Below are 23,679 nucleotides of genomic sequence, written 5' to 3'. Positions count from 1 at the left end.
GTTATTTCCATAATCGGAAAGTAAAAGTCCTCAACCCTGGGTAACTTTATCTCTCAGGGGCAAGCTGCTTCAGGTGGTGTCTGACACCAGCTGTGTAAGTTAATTAAAGGAGAGTGGGGAGAATTTGTAAATGTTCATGTTTTAATGGAGATAAATTAGTTGAACTTTTCAATTGTTTTCTTTATTTGATTAGGCACTAATGCATCAGCATTTGATCAGCTTATCCTTACACTGGCATGGGATAGAGTTGACATTGCCAAAAATCATGTATTTGTTTATGGGCAGCAGTGGCTGGTATGTACATAATCTATATATACAATTAAATGTAATACTAATACCAAAGTATTTATTACAACTGTGACCTAACTTGGCATTTTACCTCCTTTTCAAAAGTGCAAAATTGATATAGCTAAACTTTTCCACAAGTTTCAGGTCCATGTAGAATTTAATAACTTATATTTTTCTCTTGATAAAACCTTGTTATTTATAAGGTATATATTTGTTAGCTGTCATTGAGTTGGCCCTCAACTCATGGTAACCCCATGCACAACAAAATGAATTGCTGCCCAGACTGATGATATCCTCATGATTGGTTGTAGATCAGATAGTTAGGATCCATGGGGTTTTCACTGGCTGACTTTTAGAAGTAGATTGCCAGGCCTCCTTAATTGTTCTTAATCTGGAAACTCTGCTGATACCAGTTCAGCATCATAGCAACATGCAAGCCTCCAATGACAGATGAGTAGTGGCTGTGCATGATATGCATTGGCTAGGAATTGAGCCCGTCTCCCACATGGCAGGTGAGAGTTCTACCACTGAGTCACCACTGCCTTCCATAGATATATGTTGTTGTTAGTTGCCGTTAAGTTTTTCTGACTCATGGTGGCCCTGTGTGTGCAGAGTAGAACTGCTCCATAAGGTTTTAAGGCTGTGACCTTTTGGAAGCAGATTGCCAGGCCTGTCTTTCCAGGCATCTCTGAGTGAACTCACACTGCCAGCCTTTCGGTTTACAGTCAAGTGCTTAACTGCTTGTACCACCCAGGAACATCTCTCAAAATCCTAGAGCTGAATGAAGGCTTGGATATAGTGCTCTGTATGTAAGAGAACTCGGATGCTTAGACCTGTTTCTTCTGCAATTCTGCCATCTTAGTAAATGGCACTTTCCATTTTCTCACATGAGAAACCTTAATGTCATCCTTTACTTCTCTCTTTCTCATGTATTCCAGTCCAAATCTACTTGTAAATCTTCTCAGATCTACCTTCAAAATACCTAGTTTTACCACCCTAGTCCAATCTACTGTCACCTGTCTTGTATTATTTCAGTAACATCCTTTTTACTTTCATTCTTCCAGAGCACGTACGATGGCCTTTAAGGCTATGCATTATCAGCTTCTTATGTGAGATTGTCCAGCATATTGTATGCTTTCTGGTATTTTTGAACCCTGTTAAATGTCAGTAGCAGCCCCCGGTTATTGAAACAGTCTCTCAAAAAAAGCTTTTCTAAAGATTTATGAGCCATTGCTTTAAGAAATTTTTTTCCCAAATTTACTTGATGTTTCTACATAGAACTTGTTCTCCTACAGAAATAATGTTCATGGAGTGCCCTTTGGGGATTGCTGCCCTAGGGAGGTCTTTTCATCTATCCCTATATGTCTTAAGTCCTGTCTTTACTCTTTTGCATCTTTCTAATTTTGTTTTAAAACTGTTGGGGAACAAATAGGTATAAATCCTAAGGATTTGGCATTTAGAAGTGTTTTTGTAATTAGAACTTTTTAAAAATATATTTATTAATTTTGATGTTTTTTTAGGTTGGATCCTTGGAACAAGCTATGCTAGATGCACTTGTAATGGATAGAGTTGCATTTGTAAAACTTCTTATTGAAAATGGAGTAAGCATGCATAAATTCCTTACCATTCCTAGACTGGAAGAACTTTACAACACTGTAAGTCTGCTAAATTTTTTTGTTGACAAAATTTTGTCATTTTGGGGAAGTGTCAGTTTATTTACCTGAATATATTCAATCCTATTGATAAGCCTTTAATGCCTTGCTGATAGGTTACATTATAGCAAATCTTAGTATGGATTAGTTGTACGGCAGTCTAAAACCCTTTTCCTGTTTCGGGAGACCTTCTCTACCTCGAAAGCCACATAGTTCTTTCACTTGACATAGACCTTCTCAACCTGTAACAGCCCTGTCTCCTTTTCCCTTCCTTGACCCCATTTCTTAATCTATAAGATCAGCTTCCTAATTCTAGGGTTATTATGTTTCTTTTACTCCTTTTTGCAGTGGGGGAAATTACACATTACTTTTTCTTCCCTCTGTTATTTTTTGTTTTATTTTTACAGCCTTGGTTCTTGGTTTTGTCCTTTTGGTGTCTCACTTTTAGCTTACATATTGTTCTTTCATTTTTCTTAAATGGCTCCTGAAAGCTTGTTATTCCCTTCACAAAGCCTTTTCCATTTCATTTTAAATTTTATTATGCCACTGGCATTGGAGAGGGCAAATAACTACCCTTCTCATGGGTTTTCTAACATTAACGGTATGAATTTTACTGAGCTGTGCTCTGATGAACATTATGACCAAATCCTAGCTTTCTAACTTTGACTTCTATATAAAGCTGTGTCTCTTCATTCATCAATTTCTACCTATTTATCTCCTTTTCATTCCTAATGCCTCTGTGCTCCTCAGCCATTCCCAGTGTAGTCTAGTGCAATAATCCTTCTAATCTCCTTGTCTGTGTATCTTTCCTCAAATCAGTTTTTTAACCTAATTATTTTTGTAATTACAGATTTTATATAATCTTTCCCCAGTTTAAAAACCTTTGATAGGTCCCTATTTTGTATATAGTAATATACAAACTCAGTCTGATTTTTCAACCCTTAGCTACATTTTACTATAGCTACCTTTTTCATTTAACCTTTTTAGTCTCTCCTATATACAGTGTTTCAACTACAGTGATCTAACTACTATTTCCTAAAAATATAAACTTCTTTTCAAGCATTTTGTATTTCCACAGCGCTGGTATGTGTTCTTCTTCTAACTATTCACTTACTGAAATTTTATTCATTGTTTGGAACTTAGCCAAATGCTATGTCACTACCTCCATATAGAACAGTGTTCTAGTTAAGTACAGTTACATCTTCCCTTATGGGTTGTAAATTTCTTTTGAGCAGGGATTGTATTTTTATTCCCCCTTTCCCTTTTTTTCTCTTTAACAGTACCTAGCACAGTAACATTGAATATTAGTGGCATCCTGTCTCTACCAAACAAACGTAAAAATTAAAAGGGTTATTCATTGTGCTGAAGTAGAGTTTATCCCTGAAATTGTATATTTAATATAAAACAATAAAAATTGTTCCCATTAGCAAAGCAGGTCATTTTTTTTAATTGTATAACTCCAAGTTACTAGCATTAATTTTTTATTAAGTTTTGAAATGTACTAAGGACTTACAACATGATAAAACAGTAGTCTCAAACTGTTTGGTATCAGGGCCCCTTTACATAACCCTTTACATAAAAATCATTAAGGACTCCAAAGAGCTGTTGTTTATGTGTTATATAGTAGAGAGTAAGATTAAGAAATTTTGAACTGTTTACCAATTCATAAATCCATTAAAAGTTAACATAAGTAACATTTTTTAAAGAAAAAAAATTTAGTGAGAAGAGTCGAATTGTTTGATTTTTATGAATGTCTGTCTTCAGAGAAGACACCTGGATTCTCATATCTGCTTCTGTATTTAATCTCTTGAGATAGCATATATCAATATGCCTTCGGAAAATACCAGTGAACACTTGTGAGAGAATGAGAGTGAAAAATACAAATAACATCTTAATATTATGAAAAGTTTTGATCTCATGGATCTCCTGAAAGGAACTTGAGGGCCTTTAGGGATTCTTAATCATATTTTGAGACCTGTGTTGCTAAAATATATTTATTTTGTACCATGAAGTTATATTTAATGGATTCAGATAAAATAGAACTCAGAAAAATTGTAATTGCAGTCCGTGTGTTTATATACAGCTAGAGAAAAAACACTAAAATGATCCCTTATAATTAAAAATATCAAGTACTTCATATTAGAAGATACATTTATTTTAAAAAAGTCATTCTGTGGGGAAGGGTGGTCAGACTAAATAATATTTTAAAAAAGTGAGTAAAATAAAGTAAAATATCATTTGTATAAAATACGAGTTTTGGTTATCATTAGATATTAGATAGATCTTGAAAGCCAGGAGTGTCAAAATAATATTTTTTTCAAAGAAATAATGGTAGATTTACAGTTAGATTTGAAAATATATTGCCAAGTAGAATTGATCAAAATAGAAAAGCAGATTAGTTTTAGTTGATTATTATAATAACCTCATATAAAAAAATTACAAATACAAAAGTGGGAGAGAATCTCAATACAGTAGAATTTAAGGTATTGAGAATAAGTTACTTGATTTCTGCCACACAGAATTCGTTGCAATAAATTCATTGCTGTTTTCAGTCAGTTTCTTCTTCCACTTGGTGTTCAATCTAGTTCTTTATCCCTTCATTTGATGTTCATATCATTTCATTTGATGCTCAGGGTTCCAGGGTTTAAAGCTGCATCTGCTTTTCTTGGTTTTTTTGGTTCCTCCCTAAAAAGTTTAAAAGAATCCATTTTTGACTCATTTACCTCAGCTTTGGTAGGAGGATACATTCTTTGGTATTTTTTCAAAATATAGGATGTGATCAAAATAAGATGACTATGTAAAAATAAACTTGTGTTTAGTCTACTTTAATAAAATACATAAGGGGAAGTAAGATAATAGGAAAAATAAGGCATACATAAATGTGTAATGGCTTGTTACCCAAAATATTTGAAGTATTGATATGACTTGATGATACAGATACAGATATTTTAACAAGAAAGAGAACATGCAGCTCCATTACCAATGAAAGAAATGGAAAGATATTTTCTTGAATATCTTTAATTTTCAACTGTGAAGGCTGCAGTGTTGTCATGACTATTAGAAAACAAAATCTTATGTGTTATTTTAATGATACTTTGAAATTATTCATTGTGTTGAAAGTAAATACGGCAATGTGAAATGATAATATCCTTTTTTGTTCCATTTGTATGAGCATAACTTAAGGAAATAACTCAAAAGCAATATAATATATATGAGAAGATTCATAGAAGTCCTATCAGTAACAAAAAGGAAAAATTGCTTAAGTTATCTTAGGAGAAAAATAATAGTTTTATCTATTTCTTTCTCCCTAAAGAAACAGGGTCCAACTAATCCAATGCTGTTTCATCTTGTTCGAGATGTTAAACAGGTAAGAGATTATTTTCATTTTTGAAAAAATGCTATTTTAAAGACAATAATTAAACATTTTGTGATTCAGATTAATAAATAGAGATTTATAAGGGATTTCAATATGTTTTGATAAATTGCTTATTATGACAGTTTTTAGATAATTCTCATTGGTTTCCTTAATTTAAAAATTTCCCATTCTTAAGGAGTACAGTTTTTGTTAAGGGTGATGAAAATAATTGGAAATGAATAGTGGTGATTGTTGTATAACATGGTGAATGTAATTAATGTCACTGAATTATACACATAAAAAATGGTCGAAATGTTTTGTTACATATGGTTTACCACAATAAAAATTAAAGTGGAGGAGAGAGGAGCCAAGAAGGCAGACTAGTCAGACACATCATGCCATTCCTCTGCAGCAAAGACCCCAAAAACCAAGTAAAGCAGATACAGATGTAAATGCTGGAACCCTGAGCATCAAATGAAGGGATATGAACATTAAATGAAAGGATAAAGAATTAGATTGAACCCTGAGTGGAAGAAGAAACTGAAAACAGCAAACAAGGGATGGAACAGAGGTGCCTAGCCAACTATCCTGGCACAATGTGGCCATCTTGAGACAAAGACAGCAGTGATCCCAAGTGTGAGGTGCATAGGAGGCAACTTCATGGAATTCCCATCAAGACACAGAGAAACTGAGAAGACACACCCGAAGTAAACCAAGGTGAACAGCGGCACAAACTGCCCCCATCCCTGCAGCTGAGACCACTGGGGACCACAGCATAGGCCCTCCCTCCCCTCACACCCAGTCACCTGCCCTGACTTTCCTGCCCACCTGACCCTGCTGAACACTGTTTGGCCACTACAGTGCCGTTCTACAAGCCTGCCTAAACATGTTGTATACTTGGCAGGCTGATCCGGTGGGCTTCAGCTGCCTGCCTTGCCTTTCGCATCTACCCAATCAAGCCAAGTGCCAGGAGGCTGCTTTGGTGTGGATTGGTAGACCACTCCAGAGCAGATTAGGCCGCACTTCCCACCTCTCTTGCCTGCCCGATCAAGCTGAGTGCAGGTAGGCTGCTTCAGTGTGGCTTGGCCACCCAGTCCAATTGAGCTGAGTGCTGGCAGGCTGATCCAGCCACCCACCTGTCCTTTCCCGCCCGGCCAATAGAGCCAAGTGCTAGTAGCCCACTCTGGTGTGGACCTGGACCCCTGCCTCTCCCTTCTTGCCTGCCAGCCCCACCAAGCTCCAGAATACCATTCTGGTGCAGCTTTCGCTTTGCACCCTGCCTTTCCTGTCTGCTTGTCCTGCCTTTCCAGTCACCCAGCTGTGCCGAGTGCTGGCAGGCCACTCTGGCATAGACTTAACCATCTGCTCTGCCCTTCTTATTTGACAACCCCATCAAGAAAAAGCAGACTGCTCCAGTGTAGCTTTGCCCACCCACCCCACCTTTCCCACCTGCCCGATCATGTGCACATGTGCTCATGAGCTAGCCCACCTATCACCCGCCCCACCAGGCAAGCCACAGTGACCGTGTGCCTGCGCACTTGAACACCAGCACCCACCTCCTTCCCCTCCCTGACCTGGCAAATGAAGACACCCGTGCATGCCTATGCCCAGCCACCCTTGCCAGGGCCTGCAGTCCTGTGGTGCTTCCTATTCCTTTCAGCTACTGGTGCTGGGGCCTCAAGTACCAGTGGCACACCCTCCCCCACAGCACACTCTAGCAGGTGGGCATGCCTTCCACCTAGGCACTGTGAAGGTGGCATCCTCTTTCCTTGTCCCCCACACCCCCCCCCAACCAAATAACAGGAGGCTTATGCTGCTTCGACCACCCTGCTCAGCCCAGTGTGCCTGGGACTGTTAGAGTTTCTGTGCCACCCACCTGGTGATGACCTGAGCACCTTTGCCCAGAACACTTAGAAATTGACAGTGTGTACACATGATACCCAGCCCAGTGCCCAGTGAGAACTTTTTCTGTACCCACATCCAGCTGACCAGTTGGACAGACACATCTCACCAGAAACACCAGGTCCATCCTCTTTCACCCCACAAGACCAACAAACAGAGAATTGTACTCACACACTCAGTCACTTCGCCACCTACTTGGAGACAGGAGGTGAGAGCTCCAGTGCAGCCAGATTAGCGACCACAGTAGCACACATACGCCGCCTACTTGGGTATATCAAACAAAACAAAAAAGCAGGATGCAGCAAACAACATACAATAAAGTCAATAAATATAACAACACTTTGGTGCCTCAGAGGCAATAGGCAATATCAAATCTCATAATAAAGAACCAGGTCAAGGTAGCTCCAGCAAGTGACTAAAATGAAGAACCAGAAAACCTTCTGGAAGAAGAAATGGTATAATGGAACTATCTGATAAGGAATTCAAAAGACTAATATATAGTGTTCTCTTAGAGATCAAGGAAATAATAGACAAAACAATAGAAGAATTCAGGTAAACGGTATAAGAAGAAAACAACAAAATAAGTAGACAATTAGAAACCATACAAAAATAGCAAATCCAAAAAGCTTTAACAAAAAAATTTCAGAAATAGACAATAGAAGGATATAGAAGCAGAATTGAATTATTGGAAGATAGACTTGGTGAAATTGGGGACAAATCCCTTAACACCAATTTGAGGAAAAATCAGAAAAAAGAATGAAAAATGAAGAATGCCTAAGAATTATGCGGGAAACTATCAAGAGGAAAAATTTGCACGTGTTAAGAGTTCCAGAACAGGGGTAGGCAATGGAAAACAGAATTGGTGAAGATTTTTGCTAACGAGAAACTTCTGTTAATGTCATGAAAGACAGGAAGATACCTATCCAAGAAGCTTAGTGAACCACTTATATAATAGACCCCAATAGAAAGTTGCCAAGATCCATCATAATCAAACTTACTAAAACCAAAGACAAAGAATCCTGAGAGCAGCTCCGGGAAGACAAAAGATCACCTACAAAGGGGAACCAATAAGAACAAGTTCTGATTAATCAGCAGAAATCATGCAGTCAAGAAGACAATGCGATGACTTACATAAAACCTTGAAAGAAAAAAAAAGTGCAAACCAAGAATTATATATCCAGCAAACTTATCTCTGAAATACGATGCAGAAATCAGGATTCTAGATAAACAGAAATTAAGGGAATTTGTAAAAACCAGACCAACCTTACAAGAAATACTAAAGAGAGCCTTAGGACAGAGAACCAACAACATCACACAACAACTTGAGATTAGGACACAGGACAACATGAGCCAGATACCAACCCAGATACAGAATTCTCAAAATTAAAACAAAGCTAAAAGACTGAAAATGGGGAACCAGAGACATCAAAATGTGAATGATGACTATGTCAAAACAAAAAGGAAGAATAAATGGTGTAGATATAGAACTTTTAAATGGAGAGGAAGTCAAGGTGATATCAAGAAATAAAAGACTTTTAAACTTAGGAAGATAAAGGTAAATTTCAAGGTAACTACAAAGAAAGGTAACAAACCTACTTATCAAAATAAAAAACAAAGTCTCAGTAATCACAAAATAAGCAGCAAAATAAATGAAAAGAGCATCCACAAACTAAAAGAAATTAGTGCAGAAAATTAAGTGGAACAAAGAAATCATCAGTATCACACACACACACACAAGCCACAGCAAAATGACATCAGTAAAACATACCTGTCTGTAATCACACTGTATGTAAATGGCTTAATTGCACCAGTAAAGAGACAGTGGTAGAATGGATAAAAGAAATACAACTCATCAATATACCATCTGCAAGAGACACTCCTTAGACAAGAAGACATAATAAACCAAAACTCAAAGGATGGAAAAAAATATATGAAGTAAACAATAACCAGAAATGAGTGACAGTGGCAGTATTAATCTCTGGTAAGATAGACTTTAAGGTAAAATTCACCATAAAAGATGAGGAAGGAGATTATATTTAATGATCGAAGTGTCAGTTCACCAAGAGGGCATAACCATAATAAATATATACCAACCCAATGAGAGAGCTCCAAAATACATAAACTCTAACAGCACTGAAAAGAGAAATAGATACTTCCTACGATGATAGTAGGAAACTTCAACAAACCACTTTCAGTGAAGGGTAGAACAACTAGAAAGACATTATACAAAGATATAGAAGATGTAATTATTGCACTCAGACAACTTGACCTTATAGACATATACAGAACATTTCACCCAACAACAGCAAAGTATACTTTCTTTTTCAGTGCGCATCTATCGTTTTCCAAAATAGACCACATTTTAGGCCACAAAGTAAGCCTCAAAATCTAATCCATTGAAATAACGCAAAGCATCTTCTCTGATCACAGTGCTATAAAGGTTGAAATCAATAACAGAAGAGCAAGGAAAAGAAATTGAATGCATGGAAACTGAATAAAACCTTACTTAAAAACCACTGGGTGTAATGGAAGAAATGAGAGATGAAATAAAAAATTTTTAGAATCAAATGAGGATGGAAACTCATCTTACCAAATTGTTTGGGACAGAACAAAAGCAGTACTCAGAGGACAATTTAGAGCAGTAAACACACACATCACAAAAGACGAAAGGGTTCAAATCAAAACATTAAACCTACAACTTGAACAAATAGCAGCAAAAGAACCCCATAGTCACCAGGAGGAAAGAAATAATAAAGATTAGAGCAGAGATAAATGAAATAGAAAACAGAAAAACAATAGGAAGACTCAGTAAGACCAGAAGTTGGTTCTTTGAAAAGATCAATAAAACCAACAAACCACTGGCCAAATTGACAAAAGTAGGAGAGGAAGTAAATAACCCATTAAAGAAATGAGATGAATGACGTTACAACTGAACCAACTGAAATAAAAAGAATCATAACAGAAAACTATGAGAAATTGTACTCCAGCAAATTTGGAAACCTTGATGAAGTGGACAGATTTCTAGAAACGCACTACCTGCCTAAACTAACAGAAACTGAGGTAGAAAAACTGAACAGGTCCATAACAGTGGAAGAGATCAAAGAGGTAATAAAAAACGTCCCAAAGACAAAAACACACAAAAAAGCCCTGGTCTGGATGGCTTCACTGGAGAATTCTACCAAACATTTCAGAGAAGAGCTTACATCAGTACTTCTCCAACTGTTTCAGAGCATAGACTAGAAAGGAATACTCCCTAATTCATTCTATGAAACCACCCTAACCCTGATACCAAAGTCAGGCAAACACACCACACAAAAAGAAAATTATAGGCCAATATCTCATGAATATAGATGCAAAAATTCTTAACAAAATTCTATCAATAGAATTCAGTGTCATATCAGAAAAATAAAATACCACCACCAAGTGAAGTTCATACCAGTTATGCAAAGATGGCTCAACATTAGAAAATCGATCAGTATAATCCACCACATAAATAAAACAAGAATCACATGATCATCTCAATCAACACAGAAGAGGCATTTGATAAAGGCCAATACCTATTTCTGATTTAAAAAAAAAAAAAAACACAGCAAGATAGGGTTAGAAGGGAAATTGCTCAACATGATAAAGGGCGTTTATACAAAACCAACAGCCAACATTATTCTCAATGGAGAGAGACTGAAAGCGTTTCCCTAGAGAATGGGAACAAGACAAGTTATGTCCATCATCACCGCTGTTATTCAACATTATACTGGAAGTCCTAGCTAGAGCTATAAAGCAAGAAAAGGAAATAAAGAACATACAATTTGGTAAGAAAGAAGTAAAACTATCCCTCTTCACATATAATCCTATACCTAGAAAATCTCAGAGATTCCAGAAGAAAGTTACTGGAACTGATGGAAGGATTAAGCAAAGTAGCAAGGTACACGATCAGCATATAGAAATCAGTTGGCTTTCTCCACACCGACAAAGAGAACTTCGAAAAGAAAATCAAGAGAACAATATCATTTACAATAGCCCCCCAAAAGATAAAATACTTAGGAATATATCTAACTAGGGATGTAAAAGACCTATACAAAGAAAACTACAAAACACTACTGCGAGATACAAAGAGACCTATATAAATGGAAAAACATACCATGCTTATTGATATGAAGACTCAAAATTATGAAAAGTCAATACTACCCAAAGTGATCTACAGATGATAATGCAATCTTGATTCAAATTCCGATGGTGTTCTTTAGATTGAAAAATTAATCACCAACTTTATATAGAAAGGAAAGAGGCCTCAAATAAGTACAGCATTATTGAAAAAGAACAAAGTAGCAGGTCTCACACTACCTGATCTCATCCTACTATACAGCCACGATAGTCAGAACAGCCTGGTACTGATACAACGATGGTCACATAGACCAATCCGTCAGAATTGAAAACCCAGACGGAAATCTATCCACCTATGGACAGCTGACCTTTGACAAAGGATCAAAGTCAATTAAATGGGGAAGAGATAGTCTCTTCAGCAAATGGTGCTGGCAAAACTGTAGAAAAATGAAACAGGACCCATACCTCAAACCATACACAAAAACTAACTCAAAATGGATCAAAGACCTAAGTATAAAACCTAAAATTATAAAGATCATGAAGGAAAAAATAGGGATAAAGCTAGGGGCCTTAATATATGGCATAAATAGAATATCAAACATAGTTCAAAATGCACACACAGCCAAAGATAACTAGATAAATGAGACCTCCTAAAAATTAAATACATTCAATGAAAGACTTCTCCAAAAGAGTAAAAACAGAACCCTCAGATGTGGGAAAAATTTTTGACTACGACATATCTGACAAGGGCCTAATCTCTAAAATTTATAGAAAACTTCAATGCCTCAATAATAAAAAGACAATGCAATTAAAAAAATGGGCAAAGGGTGTGAACAGACACTTCACCAAAGAAAACATTTAGGCAAACACTTGAAGAAATGCTAGCAATCATTAGCTATTAGAGAGATGAAATTAAAATTACAATAAGATACTGTCTTACTCTGACATTACTGGCACTCATTAAAAAAAGAAAAATGGATATAGCAAACATTGGCAAGGTTGTGGGAAGACTGGAACTCTTATACACTGCTGGTGGAAGTATAAAATGGTTCAACCACTCTGGAAAAGGGTTGGGTGCTTCCTCAAAAAGTTAGAAATACCATTGGTACAGGAATCCCATTCCTAGGTATATACCCTAAAGACATAAGAACCGTGGCTTGAATGGACAAATGCACACCCATGTTCATTGTAGCATCATTCAAAATAGCAAAAAGATGGAAACAACCTAAGTGCACAGATGAATAAACTGTGGCACGTACACACCATGGAATACTATGCAACAATAAAGAATAATGACTAATTTGCGAAACATAACATGGATGGATTTGGAGAACATTATGCTGAAAGAAATAAGTTAACCACAAAAGGCAAATACTGTATGAGACCATTATTATAAAGTAACAACAAAAGGTTTACATCCAGGGAAAAAAAAGAAAAAGACATTCTTTGGTTACCACAATGGGAGGGAGAGAGAGGGAACATTACCAGATAGATAGAAGATGCATGTTAATATTGGTGAAGGGAAAGACAATACACAACGTATGAAAAATCGGTACAACATGACAAAGGCAGGAGAGGATGCTGAGAAGAACACAGGAATGAAGGGCAACTCCGGTAACTACTACTATGGCATAGACAATCCTGCAGCAATAGTAATAATAAACAATAATTTATGAAAGAATATGTAGGTAGATAGTTATGCCAAGAGGTGTAGAAGGGTGTAAGGGAGTACACCTACCGACATATATACAGGTTTGGTGGTGGATGTTTCTACATACATGACTGTAGGTGCTCCTCATGTATTAACATAGTCAGCAGAGCACACAAGGGGCACAGTCAGGGAACTCTCTTTGACATAACCAAACACCTCACAGGGTGAAGTTCCTTGGCTCAACAGCAAAGGCCCATAGACTTGGAGGACATGTATGTCAGTTGGCACAACATAGTTCATAAAGACAGTGTCTGTATCTACTTTGGTGCATAGCATCTGGAATCTCAAATGCTTGTGAGCGGCCAAGCTATTGGTCTCTTCCCATCTGGAGCAAAGGAGAGTGAAGAAAATCAAAGACTCAAGGGAGCAATTAGTCCAGTGGACTAAGGGACCACATGAACCACAGCCTACGCAACCCTAAGTCCAGAAGAACTAAATGGTGCCCGGCTACCACTACTGAGTTCTGACTGGGATTACAACAGAGGGTTCTGGACAGAATGGGAGAAAAATGTAGAACAAAAAATCAAATTCACAAAAAAGATCAGACTTACTGGTCTAACAGAGACTGGAGGAACCCTCAAGATTATGGCCCTAACATACCTTTCTGACCTGGATAGAAGCCATTCCAGGAGACCACCTTCCGTCCAAACAATAGATAGGCCCATAAAATAAACAGTAACACTCAAGAGGAAACTGTTCCTCAGAACAATCAATTGTATGATACCAAAAGGGCAATATTTGCCCAAAAGCAAAGATGAGGAGGCAGGAAGGGGTAGAAAAAATCAGGACAAAAGAAAATGGGGAACCTGGGGTGGAAATGGGAGTGCTGTCACGTTGTGGGAATGAAATCAAGGCCATGAAACACTTTGTTTTACAAACTATTGAATGGGAATCTAATTTGCTCTAAACTTCTGTTTATTGCACAATGAAAAGAAAAAATTAAAGTGAATTTGTATCAATGGTAATTTTCAGGGTTTTTTAAAAAATGAAATATACATGACATCCTTAACCATAAAGCACATTTAGAGGTTGCTTCAGTAAAATAAAAACAAAAATCTTAGAAGATAAAAACATGATCTGTTTTGACTTGGGTTGATAATTTTTAAACTGGAAATTTGAAAAATACAGACATATAGAAATTGGAAATTTCATAGATGAAACCAAAACATTAACAGAGTAAACATTTTAAAAAGTGTTAAGTTCACAAAACTGTAATCAAGGAAATGGAAAGAATGGTATTGGTAGGAGGCCAGAGTTGGTTGATAAATATAAACCATCTGGTAGGAGAAATAACAAATCCAGAAGAGGAAAAGTTCAATATCCATTGCATACCTTTTTCTACTTTATAACTTAAGTGATTAAGCCCCTTCAAGATTGTTTAATGGAGTTAACCAAATTTATGTTTCTGAAACAGTCTTTGCATACTATCAAATAGCATATATTCCAAAAGTTCATTTGTGAATTGATTGTTGCTATGGGAAAAAGAAGTCTTAAGAATATTACAGATGGTAGTTAAGTCTTATTTAAAAAAAAAAAAAAAAAACCCATTGCCTTCGAGTCGATTCCAACCCAATATACTAGGCTGTAAAAACTTGTGTAACCTATAATGTAACCAATGTATATGTTTGGTTAAAAAATACAGGTCATTTATGGGCCAGTCTGGAAACATAATTGACATTTACAGTGTTTTTTTGCAGGAAAATACAATTTGGTATATGAACCACAGTGAAAATGCAATGCTTTGCTGTTAAAAGTTCCAGTGCCTCTGTGAAGTGTTAGGGCAGTGGAGAGATCATGGTGTTCATACTTTCCCGCTGTGACTATACTCCAATCCTAAGCCACACCTTTGAGACCTCACAACTTCAGAATCCTCTCTTCCTAGAAAAAGAGATAGGGGAACAAATTGCTTTACTCACCTTTTAAGATAGCTGTTGACAACTCCATGTATAAATGTGTCATTTTGAGAAGAGAGGCTTGTTCCTAGGCATGGCATGGTAATATTGAGAAATACTACTCTGTCTATTTAAAAAGTAATGTTTTGTTTCCAGGGAAATCTTCCTCCAGGATATAAAATCACTTTAATCGATATAGGACTTGTTATTGAATATCTCATGGGAGGAACCTATAGATGCACTTACACCCGGAAACGTTTTCGATTAATATATAATAGTCTTGGTGGAAATAATCGGGTATGTAAAATTTTTTGAGTAGTCTGTATATAAACAAAAAAATATATATATGCCTTAAAATCAACAATTTAAAAGTTAAGGACTATAGTAGTTACCTAAAAATATATTTATAATTATCTAAATAAAATGTGCATTTATTTAAACATTATCCTTTATGGATTTTGGATTTTGTTCTTTCTAAACTACTTAGTATTATGAAACAAAAAGCTACTTGTTTTAGTAAGAATTAAATTGTCTTTTGTTTTTGAACATATTATACCTTTGAATCTTCATTTTCCTGTATACTAAGATATACATTGTGAATTAATAATGCTATTTTTCATATTTAGAATGATAAAACTAACATTGTCTTTAAAATACAAGCTTTTCAACCAATAGTAATTGGAAATATTTTGTAATTGAAATCCTAAAGCTCTCACCATATTTTGTGTGTCTCTGTGTATACACACACACACATACAGATATATAAATTGATTCTTTAATTTTATAACATGTCAGCATATTTAAATCTGTAAAAGTTTATAAGCGCTCATTTTCAGAGGTCCGGCCGAAATACCTCCAGCAGCACTCCTCAGTTGCGAAAAAGTCATGAGTCTTTTGGCAACAGGGCAGATAAAAAGGAAAAAATGAGACATAATCATTTCATTAAAACAGCACAGCCCTACCGACCAAAGGTATATTTATTTAAACATTATCTTTTCTGGATTTTAGATTTTGTTCTTTCTAAACTACTTAGTATTATGAAATAAGAAAACTACTTGTTTCAATAAGAATTGTCTTTTGTTTTGGGACATACTAATATCTTTGAGTCTCTTTTTCCCGTATTACCAAGATATGCATTGTAAGTTAATGATGCTATTAAATTTTTGATATTTAGCCATGTCTGTTATCAAAATATTTTGATGAATCTTCTTTTATTCCATTTTTTTTTATTAATTAACTTTTATTAAGCTTCAAGTGAACGTTTACAAATCCAATCAGTCTGTCACATATAAGTTTACATACATCTCACTCCCTACTCCCACCTGCTCTCCCCCCTATTGAGTCAGCCCTTTCAGTCTCTCCTTTAATTGTGACAATCCTGCCGGCTTCCCTCTCTCTCTATCCTCCCATCCCCCCTCCAGACAAGAGTTGCCAACACAATCTCAAGTGTCCACCTGATATCATTAGCTCACTCTTCATCAGCATCTCTCTCCCACCCGCTGACCAGTCCCTTTCATTTCTGATTAGTTGTCTTTGGGGATGGTTCCTGTCCTGTGTCAACAGAAGGTCTGGGGAGCATGGCCGCCGGGATTCCTCTAGTCTCAGTCAGACCATCAAGTATGGTCTTTTTATGAGAATTTGGGGTCTGCATCCCACTGATCTCCCGCTCCCTCAGGAGTTCTCTGTTGCGCTCCCCGTCAGGGCAGTCATCGATTGTGGCCGGGCACCAACTAGTTCTTCTGGTCTCAGGATGATGTAGGTCTCTGGTTCATGTGGCCCTTTCTGTCTCTTGGGCTCTTAGTTATCGTGTGGCCTTGGTGTTCTTCATTCTCCTTTGCTCCAGGTGGGTTGAGACCAATTGCTGCATCTTAGATGGCCGCTTGTTAGCATTTAAGACCCCAGACGCCACATTTCAAAGTGGGATGCAGAATGATTTCATAATAGAATTATTTTGCCAATTGACTTAGAAGTCCCCTCAAACCATGGTCCCCAGACCCCCACCCCTGCTCCGCTGACCTTTGAAGCATTCATTTTATCCCGGAAACTTCTTTGCTTTTGGTCCAGTCCAGTTGAGCTGACCTTCCATGTATTGAGTGTTGTCTTTCCCTTCACCCAAAGCAGTTCCATTTTTACTTGATTAAGAACATGCAAGACAAAAGTGTTATCCCGGCTTTTATTTTATTAAAATTGTATTTTATCAGATACTACTAGAAATCTTTAGGCCTTTCTCTTAATCTCAGAAAACTTTGTTACAAAGACATTCTTATTGAAATGCCGATGGTACAAACTGAATTATGAGCTATGACAGAAAGGTAGATAAAATAGATACTATTTTGTTATATAAAGTTGAAAAATATTCATAAAAGTTACTTTATAAAAGTTCTCCTTAACATGAATGTTATGTGGCCTTCTTAATGAACCTTTTAACCTTTTTTCCCTTCAAGATTGATACAGCTATAGAAGAAGGAAAGAAGAAAAGAACCAAAGATGACATTGTAGATATTGATGATCCTGAAACCAAGCGCTTTCCTTATCCACTTAATGAACTGTTGATTTGGGCTTGCCTTATGAAGAGGCAGGTCATGGCCCGTTTTTTATGGCAGCATGGTGAAGAATCAATGGCTAAAGCGTTAGTTGCCTGTAAAATATATCGTTCAATGGCATATGAAGCAAAGCAGAGTGACCTGGTAGATGATACTTCCGAAGAACTGAAGCAGTATTCTAAGTAAGTTATATTTTAATATTTGAAAATATTTTAAAAATGCAAAAAAGAGCATGTTTGAGTGCCCATTATAGTGTCGTGCACTTAATGGAATGGACATATATATTAAGGGAAGACTAATTTAAAAATATATTTTAAAGCCAAACCAAAACCATTGTGTCAATTCCAACTCATAGCCACCCTATAGAACAGAGTAGAGCTACCCCATAGGGTTTCTAAGGCTGTAGATCTTTAACGAAGCAGACTGCCACATGTTTATCCCATAGACCGCTGGAGGAATCAAACCGCTGACTTTTTGGTTAGCAGCCAAGATAAGAGATCAACTTCTAACCAAAAGTTCAGCAGTTCAAATCTACCAGCCGCTTCTTGGAAACTCTGTGGGGCAGTTCTACTCTGTCCTATAGGGTCGCTATGAGTCGGAATCGACTCAACAGCACTGGGGTGGAGGGGATGATCTGGAATCGACTTGGTGGCAAGGAAAAATATATTAGGTATTTTTTTTAATTTTCAGAAAGAAAGTTTTCAGTCTGTGCATGTGAAAGAGGTTATTATTATGTTGTTTGCAATTCTCAATATTTGCATATTTCAGCAAGAATTAAGAAATGCCAAAAGTCAGTTTTATAATTGTACTTAGCGGTTTGATTAGAAAAAGTTCCATCTGAAGTGGTAAGGAAATAAAGTTGGAGCTCTGTTCTTAAGGATGGGATTGAATTCAAAGGAGAGCACTTCTGGTGGTGGAACTACATATATAGAGGAATAACACAACGAAAGTTTAGGGTTCACTTAAGGGAATATTGAAATATGAAGCTAGAAAGGTCATTTGTAAGAAGGTTTCTAGTAGATAATAGGACCCCGCCCCCCATGGGCAATCTTAGAGAGTAAATTGTAACGGTAAATAACTCTAGCAGGGATCCTATGATCACTTACTGGGAATTTAAGTTTCAGATGATTGGTTACAGTAGTTCAGATGGGAGTCTGAACTCTCAGACCAAAAACAGAGAGATGAATCACAAGGAAGGCAAGAGTTTGGTTCAGTAAAACTCTACAAATGTGAGAAATACTACCAAGGATTAGAAGGGTTAGTGGTTTATTGCGGTTGTGCAGCGTAGTCTTTGGAAAATAGTTTAGTCAGGCATGGATGTATCTTTATGATACTTGTATATCTATTTTGATGACCATATGACTTTTTAAGTGCTACGATTAGATTAGTCCCTGTTCACATTATTCTTCCTCTCTACTGGATACCCTGTTCTGTGTTTGAAATACTATATGGAGCTCAGAGCAATAGACAGTACTGTCAGTTTTGATTCCATGCTGAAACTGTATGTTTGTTTCCAGGACCAAGAGAAAGTAAATCTGGATTCACCTTTTTAGTCTTATTCTTAATGTGACATATTTTAATGTTTTGTGTTTTCCACATAGATGTGGATGTCTAAAAACAGAGCTACTATTATTCTAATGCTTCACAGCTCCATAAGTGTGTATGAAAATATTAAAACTGGAAAGTGTTATGAATGAATTTAAGAATAGTGTATTTAAAACTGCAGTTTGGTAATTTGAATATATTTTGACTTTTATTTTTTAAATAGTGATTTTGGTCAACTGGCAGTTGAATTATTAGAACAGTCCTTCAGACAAGATGAAACCATGGCTATGAAATTGCTCACTTATGAACTGAAAAACTGGAGTAATTCAACTTGCCTTAAGTTAGCAGTTTCTTCAAGACTTAGACCTTTTGTAGCCCACACCTGTACACAAATGTTGTTGTCTGATATGTGGATGGGAAGACTGAATATGAGGAAAAATTCGTGGTACAAGGTATACCTTAGAAACAATTTGGTATAAAACCATGTGAGTGGATAAAAAGAACAGAGAAATTAGTCCAAATGTATAGTGAAATACCTTGATTATAAGGGTGTTGAGGGTGGTGGTTGGCATTTCATCCCAAGTGACATGTTGGAACCTTTTTTTACCCCCTTCTTCACTCTTGAGCCCTTTCCAGATGTGTGTATAATGATTGTTCCCCTTGTCTGAGCCAGAAATATGAGGGCAACAAATGGGATTATTGGGGTTTACTGCCTTCAGCAACCATGTAAAAAGAGTTGAAGCTTTATGAAAGAATGCTCCCCAATTTCTAAAATCTAAGACATATCTGTTAATGTAGTACTCTAGTTACTTCTAGGTTATTTGAAGTATATTGGTTATACCTGATTTTTTTAAGGCTAAGAAGGGTAACCTTAGGCTAAAAAGAAACTTTTAAGGGTAAAATGTTTGGTACTTTCGAGTTCGTCATAAAGATATTGCTTTAAACTTTCCTTTTCGTCCTCTCATATCTTTTTAAATAAGGTTCAGAAGTATAGAAGGCAGAAATCAGGCAAGTAGTTCTTAACCATAGGCCTTTGTAGGTGACTAACAAATACTAATCAACTAAAAATAATTATGAAGATTAACCAACAGAAACCCTGATCCACAATTATAATTTTTTGTGTTTTAGGATTTTGCAGGTAATACCTAAATTTTTAGAAATAAATCTTCTTGTTTATAGAGGCACGAGCTGAGTAATCATGTTATGACATGGAACACTTGCAGAGAGATTTAGGATAAGATTAAGCACATAGCCCCTTCATAAGGTTTGAATTTTGTTTAAACAAAATGTATTTCCTGAACAAAGTCTAATCTGGTTTTTTTTTTTTTTAAGGCAGATTTATAATCATTTAATCTTTTCTACACTGTTATTTTCATAATACTCAAATGTTTTATACTCCTTAAAACAGTTCAACCTGGGCCTCTTTAAATAGCATATGTAACAAACAGATTTTTTGTTTTTTCCTTACACTGCCAGGGGAAAAATGGCTAACCAATAATCATAGAATATTTAGTGCCTTTTATTGCTTTTATTATCATTTTGAAAGTCATTAATTTAAAATGCAAACTTGTATGTTTCAAAATTTTTAGGTCATATTAAGCATTTTACTTCCACCTGCTATATTAATGCTAGAATATAAAACAAAGGCCGAAATGTCTCATATTCCGCAATCTCAAGATGCCCATCAGATGACAATGGAAGATAGCGAAAACAACTTTCAAAATGTAACAGAAGAGATTCCCATGGTAAGGAAGAAAAATTTTCAGAGTAAATGAAAGTTTGTTGTGGATAAATGTATAATAAATATTATTCTTATTTTAGGAAGTGTTTAAAGAAATAAGGATATTGGATAGTAATGAAGGAAAGAATGAAATGGAGATACAAATAAAATCAAAAAAGCTTCCAATCACACGAAAGTTTTATGCCTTTTATCATGCACCAATTGTAAAATTCTGGTTTAACACGGTATGTTTTGAAATTGTATGAGCATATTTTTTAAATATAAGCTTTAGGGGACTTTTGGGCTAGAGGCGGTGCTGATCTTGATATAACTTGGATCATTGAAAAGCCATTTTCCATTTAAAAGGGCAATATGTTTGATCTAATCCAGATATGCTTGGCTTAATTTCATCCAGTTTGCCAACATATAGAATGATAAACACTAACAAAGCTTAATTCCAGTCGGAACTAAACAAGTATGTGATTGTGGTGTTAACTGAATGATGATAATGAAAAGTAACCCAGATCATTCTTATGGTTTCTCTTATCAGTGATATAATAGCTCATTCCTTTAACATATTAGGATACGTGCTTGATTATCTGCCACATGCGTAGCTTTTTTTCTTTATAGAAGAACAGATTTTTCTAGTTGATCAAAGAGCATGTATCCGTAGAGAGATGGTCTCACCTGAATAAACACATGAGATTAGCCACTACTTTCAAAGCAGGGACTAAGTGAGCTTTTGCTTTCCCTCCTGGGAAAACTCTCCAGGTGTTTTTTATTTTTGCTATTGTTGTTTTCATTTCCATTGTTAATCAGGCATTTTTGAATTGTCGAAGAATACAAATGGCTTTGTGGTAAAATGAACATTTGAGGACTTGTTTCTTCAACCATTGCTTTCTTACCTATACACATTCCTGTTAACCTGAGAATAATCTATTACATTTCCTTCTCAATATAATTTTCATGTCCCTCCCTGGCTAGCTGCAAAAACTGCAAATCTGAATTAAATGATCTAACCCCAAAATTCTGTCTCCATCAGTGGAAGTAACATAGATTTCTTACATTTACATTCTTGTGGATGGCTACGTAAAATGGCTAACTCAGGTAGCCACAGGAATTTCTCTTTGTTTCTGTTGCAGTTTACGTACCTACCTACCGTGCCATAGCACAAGTCAAGGATGTGGCTTAAATGCTAGGACTGGTAGAGGAAAGGAGAATATTCTTAACCATAGTACTTTAAGGATTAATGAATCTGGATTTTCCTTTGAAATGAAATGAATATTCAGATTTTATTATACATAGACCTTATTTCCTCTTTTTTTTTGGTTGTTATTGTTAAAAGTATCAAAAGTGGGCTCTTCCTTAATGGTAAACTAGGGCAAAATCTCTTCACTTCTCATTTCTTTTCTTGGGCCTCATCCTCAGTGACTGGGAGCTGAGGAAATACCAGTTTCTGTCTTAGGAATACTATTTAGTAGGCAGAGGGAGGAGATAGGTAGTATGTGTTCTTGATGATTATGGTGGTGAAATTCTGTAGTAGTTTTAGTACATTATGGTACTTTTAAATATAAGTCAAATAAAATTTTGTGGACTATGAGGAGAACATAAACTTGATACATTATAAAATTCTTTCTGTGGGAAATTTCTAAAACAAAGACTTTGTATTCTGAAAGAATAAAGTTCTAGAACAATACATTTATAAGCTGGGGAACATTTACACTTCGATAAATGTAATGTCTACCCTGAAGAAGAGCTATTTCTAAAACTTTTAAATAATTAAGCTGGGGATCATTCACAGGAGTTCATGTAGTTTTTATTTTTGTGTATGTTTTAATCCTATTTTATTTTGTAACAATTTTTATTTATATAAATTTTCTTTTTTATTAGTTGGCATATTTAGGGTTTCTGATGCTTTATACATTTGTGGTTCTTGTACAAATGGAACGGTTACCTTCAGTTCAAGAATGGATTGTTATTGCTTATATTTTTACCTACGCTATTGAGAAAGTCCGTGAGGTATGTCTTTAGCTTTTCCTACCTGTAATTTATGCTAGGTGTTGGGGAACCCTGGTGGCGTGGTGGTTAACAGCTACAGCTGCTAACCAAAAGGTCAGCAGTTCAGATGCACCGGGCACTCCTTAGAAACTCAATGGGGCAGTTCTACCCTGTCCTATAGGGTCGCTATGAGTCGGAACCAACTTGACGGCAACGGGTTTGGTTTTGGTTTGGTTTATGGAGGTGATATTTCTTTTTCTGGAAGGTTCATATGTGGGTGTGTTACTCACAATTTCATTGGGAGATAACTTTATAAAACTGTAGAACATGTTTATTTTTTGCTGTTCTAAAAGAATGGCAAAAGAATAGAGACCTGTGAGTGTGTCCTTAACTTTGTCACCATTACAAAGATAATGATTTGTCTCAGAAACAGTCTAGCCTAGATTTTTTAAAAAATCTACCTCAACGTTCATATTAATGCTGTCATTCTTCAAAAAATATTAAATATACATGTAGTCAATCAGGTAAATTGTAAATAGGTTTATATTTTGCTTTCGTATTGTATTGCCCACTAAAATGTATTGTATTGCCCACTGAATTGTCTTTTAGATTTAGATCCCTATGTCTCTCAGTGTTCAATTTAAATTGTAAATTTTCTAACGTTTTTTTATTTTGGGGGAAAAAAAAGAATGGTTTTTTCCTTAACCCTTTCTATTCAAACTGGTAGCTTCATAAATGTTTTTATAACATGCTTAAATATGTCTGAATTATTTCATGTCTCTGCTTTACACTTAGAGCATACATGAAATTACAGAAATAATTCAGAGTCATTTTATTCCCATTTAGGTATCATAGGAATTGACTTTATTAAGTAGCTTATTAGGATTTTAAATTGGTCTGCGTACAGTGGTCCATATGTTTCTGAAATCTGTTGTTTATTATTTACTAACATTTTTAAAGAAATTAAGTTGT

General features: G+C 35.9%; 1 protein-coding gene across 6 annotated transcripts in view; it reads left to right on the top strand.

Moving 5' to 3' along the window:
* TRPM7 (transient receptor potential cation channel subfamily M member 7) overlaps window positions 1-23,679 on the top strand; it is a 162,677-nt gene that overhangs the window by 81,883 nt on the left and 57,115 nt on the right. For all 6 annotated transcript variants that reach the window (XR_010323572.1, XM_064295199.1, XM_064295200.1 and 3 more), the window contains exons 11-20: window positions 194-294; window positions 1,809-1,943; window positions 5,254-5,307; window positions 15,058-15,198; window positions 15,738-15,872; window positions 17,346-17,626; window positions 19,213-19,441; window positions 20,579-20,734; window positions 20,811-20,954; window positions 22,600-22,728. Coding sequence is in view for 5 of the 6 variants with exons in the window: in XM_064295199.1 (XP_064151269.1) it covers window positions 194-294; window positions 1,809-1,943; window positions 5,254-5,307; window positions 15,058-15,198; window positions 15,738-15,872; window positions 17,346-17,626; window positions 19,213-19,441; window positions 20,579-20,734; window positions 20,811-20,954; window positions 22,600-22,728 (1,505 nt within the window). In the remaining variant the exon portion in view is untranslated. The remainder of the gene's footprint in view (window positions 1-193; window positions 295-1,808; window positions 1,944-5,253; window positions 5,308-15,057; window positions 15,199-15,737; window positions 15,873-17,345; window positions 17,627-19,212; window positions 19,442-20,578; window positions 20,735-20,810; window positions 20,955-22,599; window positions 22,729-23,679) is intronic.

Source organism: Loxodonta africana, chromosome 12 (genome assembly GCF_030014295.1).
Source record: "Loxodonta africana isolate mLoxAfr1 chromosome 12, mLoxAfr1.hap2, whole genome shotgun sequence".
NCBI lineage: Eukaryota > Metazoa > Chordata > Mammalia > Proboscidea > Elephantidae > Loxodonta > Loxodonta africana.
Note: the sequence above shows the minus strand (reverse complement) of the source record. Positions and strands in the feature narration are given on the sequence as shown.